Source organism: Polyodon spathula, chromosome 1, assembly GCF_017654505.1.
Source record: "Polyodon spathula isolate WHYD16114869_AA chromosome 1, ASM1765450v1, whole genome shotgun sequence".
Lineage (NCBI taxonomy): Eukaryota > Metazoa > Chordata > Actinopteri > Acipenseriformes > Polyodontidae > Polyodon > Polyodon spathula.
Window position 1 is genome coordinate 75,537,411 of NC_054534.1, and position 7,213 is coordinate 75,544,623.

Sequence of the window (7,213 nt, forward strand, 5' to 3'; positions counted from 1 at the left end):
AACTGAGACAGCAAATGCTTATCATAAAAGTTCACTGGTTCTTAAAATTAAGGGCCATATAACAGCGACAAATAATGTAACTGATTAGAAGGCCTTATTTGTTGTTCTCCAAGTTGCTACACGTTGTTGATGCTATAATTAGTTACTTTTATTTAAATACTTTTGGAATTAAAAGTATAAATGCAAAACTGTGACTTTTTTTGTGAACATGTTGTGAAATAAATCCCCCAACGTAGCAAATCCACCGAATTATTACCAGCCATAATGTCCTGTATACGATAAAACAAATCTTTATGCTGACACCTCCAGGCATGTCAAAGTTTGTAGACCGCGCTGAGCACCTGACTGGTGCCTTTCAAGCTTGCATATTTTGGGGGCGTCAAGTTCCACAGACAAGAGGAAGGGGGCATGGCCCAAAACGTTTAAACAGGTCCGAGATGAGTCTGTAACTCCAAACACCATCTTCTGAAATGAATGTTCATTTAGGTAAGGGACTGGGAGTCTACAATTTGTAATCGCGTTTGTGAAATTTGGAGGGCTTTTTTGTACTACCCTCTCCTGTGTCGAAGTATACAATACATAACACTTTTTTTAAAATTTTCTGCCAGTTTAATTTAAGTAGCAAATGATATGATGCATATAGAAAATTATTTGGGGTCTGTTCTGTTCTTGATCACAATATATTACATTTGTGATTTATTAAGAAAAAAATATGTTTGACGATCATTTTAAATAAATCAGTCAGGTTCAAAATGAGATCTAAATCTCACCCAGCATTTAATGTCAGCATTAAAGTATTTTTTAATGTTACTTATATATTTCCTTTACTCTACACTTTATTGCTATTTTATTTTTAAATGTGTCCAGTTTAATACTAAAATTAAGGGGGTTCTAGGCACTTCAGAATTGCTAAATTTGCAGGAAGGTACATAATTGTGTGTGTGTGTGTTTTCCCCCACTTCATTTAATGAAGTTTTACGCCATTGCCGATTTTTTATTTTTAATCAACACAGTTGTTTTTGTGGGGCAATCTATTACATGTGACAACACTGTAGAACCCCTAAAGCACCCATGTGTGCTATACACTAGAATTTACACACAGAAATGTTTCCTTAAGCTGAGGGATGTCCTGTATTTGTGGCAAGCACAATACATTTTTCTTCAGAGCAAAGTGGGGTGGGGGTGGGGGGGTCATCACAGTTTAATAAGTGATGTTTTATGTGCACGGAAAAGTTCATGGGTGAAACAAAAACATGGATCGCTGGAGGTACGTAAGGACCACAGTTGAAGACCACTGCATCAATATTTATAGGTGTGGAAGTTTAACAAAACAGAACTTATCTTCATTTTGTTTAATATTCCAATTACAATGAATAATTTCTTTAGGCTTTAAGGTTTGCATGTGACCACCGTGGCTCTGTTTGGAATACGTTAGCCAGAGATTACAATTTCTGAGGAGACATGCTTAAAATAATGCTCTAATAGTATACAGTATGGGCCGAAAGCAACTGGAATGTTAAACAAAATGAAGGTAAGCACTGTTTTGCTAAACTTCAACACCTGTACATACCCATTTTAATTTACAACCTTCCTTTCTTTTGTAATAAGAAAAAAATGTGATTTTTCAGCCAGCACCAAGTAAAGGACAAGAAATGTAGCCGTCAGACAGGTCTGTAGTTAACAGATATTTAGGATGTAGCATCTGGGGCACATGGCACCTCATGAATTGTTCCCATGTAATTATGACCAGCCTGAGCAACATTTCAATCCCTCCCTGTGGGATCTACTGTGTGTGTCCCAGTCAGCAGGTGTGCATGGTGTAGCCGGGCACAAGGAACAAAAGCAGATGGGTCAGAGAAATGCTGCTGCCGAAGCATCAGTCCGTCTGTGTTGTTGAAAGTCCGAGTTCAGGAAAGGAAGCGACCACCTATTATGGCAATCGTGTGTATATCTAAGGTTGGAGTTGGGTGAACTGCCCAAGGAACAGGGAGTTAGTTTCGGGATAGTAACAGGGCCGTCCTGAAAGAAAAGTCAAATGGGACACTGGGTTTATGGGGTAGGCCTAGAGGTTAATGAGGCTCCCAGTGTAGAGGCCCAGAAGTCGCCAAGGGGGATGTATGAGCACTCCCACACAGAAGCCGAGGAATGAAAGAGTGAACGTATGGGTCAGCTAGTAAGAGCGGGCCGTCTGGAGAGTAGCAGAGGCTGCTGAACCATTCCGAGATCCAAAGAGGGAAGAGCTGCCGGCCCAAAGACCAGCGAGAACAACAGCTGTGTGCTGTGGAAGGGAGCGCGGCAGAGGCCAGGCGCGGTACTGCCAGACACACTGCTGCCAATCGTGCTCCCATCCACGCGACCAAGACCGCCAGTGGCCGTGAGTTTACCGGGTTTGGAGGCGTGGGAATGGGCACTTTTTCGAAGTGCCAAAAATCAGCACCACCATTGCTGGGATACTGCCGGGGTGCTTGAAAGCAAACCTGGAGCATGAGCACGGCCGTGTTGTAGTCTCCGTCTCCTGTCAATCAAGCAGCAAACACGCATCCACGTCATCCAATACGTCAATCAATCATTCATTTCGATCGCTCCTTTCATCATGTATCGTAAGCCCCCTGTTACAGTCTTAGCAGACAATTCTCCAGAGATCTGCCCTCCACTAAGACAAAATGTACTCATACCAGGCTTGCCTTTTGTCTAGTGCAATTAAAAACAGACAGCTCAAACACAGGTTTCTCCATATAAACCCAGACTCTGATACTGTCAACAACTTGAGTGGAAGAGTGGTGTATTCAAGTTTTACTACAACTGGATGAGCCATTCTCTAGATACAGTACATGTAAAAAAAACAAAACAAAACAAAAAATTAAAATACTACTATATAACTGGCCAAAGGTGTGCATGCCCAGCTGGGGAAAAAACTGTAATTACAGTATTTGCATCTGAAGTGTAAACTAAATTGCTCCCCGATTTGGAATGACTTGATAAATGCAATTCTAAGGGAGCGTTGCAATATCAATTTTCGTTCTCCAGTAGTTTAGCCTACTGCCATTTTATTTCAATAAGCAGCACTAATACATCTTACTGCATATAAAAAAAAAAAAAAACATGGCATCCTGGAGGAAAGGCGTGTTGTCTGTCTGGTTCAGAACTGATAATGTGAACTTTTAAGCAACCGGATTAAAAAGCAACAGGTAACTCACCGTGCCACCTAACGATTTAAAGAAGACTCTGCTTTAATTACAATGTTAGCCATCACAGGGTTGAGCCTTTGAAAAATTCCTTGCTGCTCAGTACTTCAATTACGTGGCACTTAATACAAAATGTTTGACAAATTACACTGCAATGCCATAAATGTATTCTTGGAACGGCAACTACCATTCTAAACATACATTTTGGGACCAATAACTCTGAATGGCTTGTCTTGAATACCATTACCGATCTGGCTCTAGTGAATACCCCGCCGGGCCATGAATTGGATTGTGGTCAAAATTAGAGGGGAGCTTGGACGACAAGAATGTAAAAGCCCTTTACTTGTCTGATAAATATTTATGAGTAAATTTTGGTTGAAATTGGATCAGTTATCCGTTAACTGCTAATGTCATGCCTTATAGTGTATTCGGTGTGTGACCTACAGTACATGTTACACATTTTGATAGATAACATCAAAAATACTTTTTTGTAGTATTTCAAATGTATTAAAGGGGAACTGTAAGGCAAATTAATATATAACCACTCAATAGGAAACATGTTAACTAAAGCTTTTCATGCATTTCTAGCGTCTGCTTGAGCAGCATATCGTACAAAAACCATTAAAACAAATTAACATTGAATGTATTGGAGCTCTCTTCTGTCACGCTTTGTGTGATGTCCTGTCGTTGATCCGCTCTATAGTCACACATAGTATTCCATTGAGCGTATGTCCCCGTTACTATACTATGCAGCCATTGTTTTGCTATGGCCACCCTTTGCTGGTTTAAAGGCTTAGGCACACAAAAATACTTCTTCTTGTTTTTTCTTTTTTTCTTTTTGCACCCGAATGCGTTCACTGGTGTGGGTGGCTGTCAATGATATGATGTAACAGCAGCGCCAGAAAGGTTCCAATATGGCGGCGGCCTGCATTTCCAACTGACCCAGAAATCTGACAAAAAAATTTCAAATACTGGCCAAACGCTTGACTTTTTAACAAAGTTGGTGTAGCGAGATGCATTTGTTATGTATACAGATGTTATTTGGAGTACAGTTCCCCTCTAATGTTTTATGTTTTGTGTGTAAAGTATTACATTATCTGTGTATGGTTATTTTGCCTTTCACAGGATATTTGTGCTGGAAGGGTGAATTTTGATAATGTGTTTTTAAATGTAACCAACTGTCCCTGCCTTTAGGTCACACGTGAACACTGCATGCATGTTCCAATGGTTTTTACAGAATAAACTGAAATAAATAAATAGCATTGTTACCCTAATAAAAGAAAAAAATAGATCATTTGCTTTGAAAGAATTATACACTAACTACAAAACAGCCATCACTGCTCCTTATTTGTGTAGTGTAAACTATAAACCAAATTTATATTATGCAGGTTTTCCCCGACAGGACAAATCCTCAGATCCAGAACAGATGTCCTTAAGCAAATCAATGTTGTGTCTGACCTTTAGGCCCTTGACTATTAATCTATATATATATATAGGATATATATATATATATATATATATATATATATATATATATATATAAGGTTTATTAATAACAGTGTATGCAATCTACAGAGCAGACAAGCATGAATTAGTTCATTCTTGATTTTAACAGTTGAAGGGTGTGTGTTTAAAGTAATCAGTTTCATCACAAGGTATTGTTCCATCAATATATTAGTTAAATAAAAAATTTAATTTTTCTCGTACACACACTATATGTGTGTATATATATATATATAGATATATATATATATATATATATATATATATATATATATATATATATATAGTGAATGATGTACATGCTACTGACTAGTTGCTTATATAGCACAAATAGTAAAGTAAACAGGGTTTGCAAATTACATTATACTTTTTTTTATATCTATATGTAATGCATTTAATGGTGGGTTGTTGCTAGTCTATGAAGGCACAGTAATAATATTTGTGGATCACTGGTTTGACATATTCGATACAGATTGCTACTGTACTAATACTGCATGATTGAAAATTCAACTGAATTAAATGGACCATGAGACACTGATTCATCAATAGGTTGTAAACGCCAACGCTGATTAAAAAAGCCCCACTATAATAATAATTACACGTGGAATGCATAACGCATTATTATACATTACAATGCAATTATGCAACTGAATTGATTTGGAATAGAAATTAATCACGGGCTACAGACCAACTGTACAGTGTAGAAGATGCAGATCATAAATCAGCAGGTTACCCGTAGGCTGTGTGTGCTTTGTAAGCATGCAAAGTGTATTAGATTGGTATTATGGTACGTTTATTTACAGTATTTGTAATGTGTCTAAATTGTTTAAACATAAACGTGATCAATTATGGTTAACAATAAAATGATCTGAAAATATTACAGGTTCTCCAAAATAACGAAGAAATGCGTCCGATAGTGGTACAAAATAACTACAACATTTCAAATACTACTCCGAACCGGGCGATTACATGGTTGTAATCATTTGGACTAAACGCTGATGCAGTTAACATTTTAACCATGTCTATGATAATCAGTTGGGAGTATCTCTCATTCCCAACTTGAAAGATTCAATACGACATAGAAACTACTGCGTAACTTGCTTCAAAATTAATTATTGTTGTAGTACAGCAACCAGAGTCAGTGAATTAATTACACGATACCAAACTGCTGCTGATCTCAATTTGACAATGTAACAATAAATGTGTGAATGTCTCGACTTACCCATTTATTAGTGTTCGTGGAGTCCACACTACAGTCCCAACGAGTGATATGGCTTTGCTGATGCTGGGGGTCTGGACAACACACTCAAATGGTCTTTTTCAGATTTGTCTGTAACTGTAGAAGTGTCTGAATATGGATTTTAGTCACACTGACATCCGGGCAAGGCCCACCTCACACCCGCACCGCACCGCACAGACAACGGTAACCAACACACACGCTTCAGATTTTTTCCGAGGGCTGTTGTTGTTGTTGCTGTTAATATTATTATTATTGCTGCTGCTGCTGCTGCTGCTGCTACAAACAACACAGAGATGCAGACACCCCGCAAAGTTAACGGGCTCGGTTATGTAATGTACCAAGGGAGCCAGATCTTCATAAACACCAAAATGACACCAATCCTCCCATCTAATTATTACTTCCTTCTACTCTGCGAGCCAGGTTGCAGCACTGACTCTCTCTGCAGAACGAAGGCCCGCCTCTCCGTTGGATTTCATTGGCGGTTTGATTTTACAGTAGGGATATATTTGATTCTGATTTGCTGAAATCCGTGTCCCCGCCTTGTTCACCCAGTTGAGCTAATTTTTGTTCTGGCTGTGTTAGCCCTGGTTCACTGTTGAAGACTCGTGGTAAGTTCCCTGGCTCCTGCAGCCTCTGGGATGTTTTATTGTTTAGCGCACATAAACACCTTACAATATGTCCAACTTGTAGCAAGAATAAATAAATAAATAAATATAGAATGGAAACGCATAATAAAACATACGTGGACAGTAGACCTCCAGTAGTTTAGTGTTTTACTGCCATCCAAAGTTTTCAGATTTGGAGAGCACATTTCTGCAGCTATGTGTAACTGTGTCTACTTAATACAAGCAAACAAAAACATACTTACTCTGAATAGTACTATCTTTTTCTCCCTTATTTAAATTTAATCCGTGGTTAAATTAGGATTTTAAAAGAGGTGGAATGGTCGTGGACGGTGTAAGGTTCTGCGTCTAGCATCAAATGGTTTCTGTATCTGTATAGTGTACTAGTGAGTACTCTGTGATTGGTAGGTTCTACTTTCAATCACAAGACCAGGAACGGAATTCTACTTTCAATTAGAAGGCCAGGAACGGAATCCTGAAGAGGCCGGGCGCTGTTCCGGACCTTAAACTCAATTTTAACCACTGGATTCAATGTGATAGTGGAGTTTATCAGGTAGCCTATATGTATACAAGACACTTTTTAATTGTGATGACACTTACTAGCTTATGTGCATTTACTTGAACATGACGATATTTGGCCTCTGATTGGTTAAATCGTGAAA

General features: G+C 38.5%; 1 protein-coding gene across 3 annotated transcripts in view; it reads right to left on the bottom strand.

Moving 5' to 3' along the window:
- LOC121322391 (rap1 GTPase-GDP dissociation stimulator 1-like) overlaps positions 1 to 6,375 on the bottom strand; it is a 79,088-nt gene extending 72,713 nt beyond the window's left edge. For 2 of the 3 annotated variants that reach the window (XM_041262298.1, XM_041262289.1), the window contains exon 1: positions 5,911 to 6,375. In XM_041262298.1, coding sequence (XP_041118232.1) covers positions 5,911 to 5,914 — 4 coding nt within the window. In that variant the 5' untranslated portion in view covers positions 5,915 to 6,375. The remainder of the gene's footprint in view (positions 1 to 5,910) is intronic. The other variant, XM_041262307.1, reaches the window with a different exon arrangement.
- Between the last annotated feature and the right edge of the window lie 838 nt (positions 6,376 to 7,213).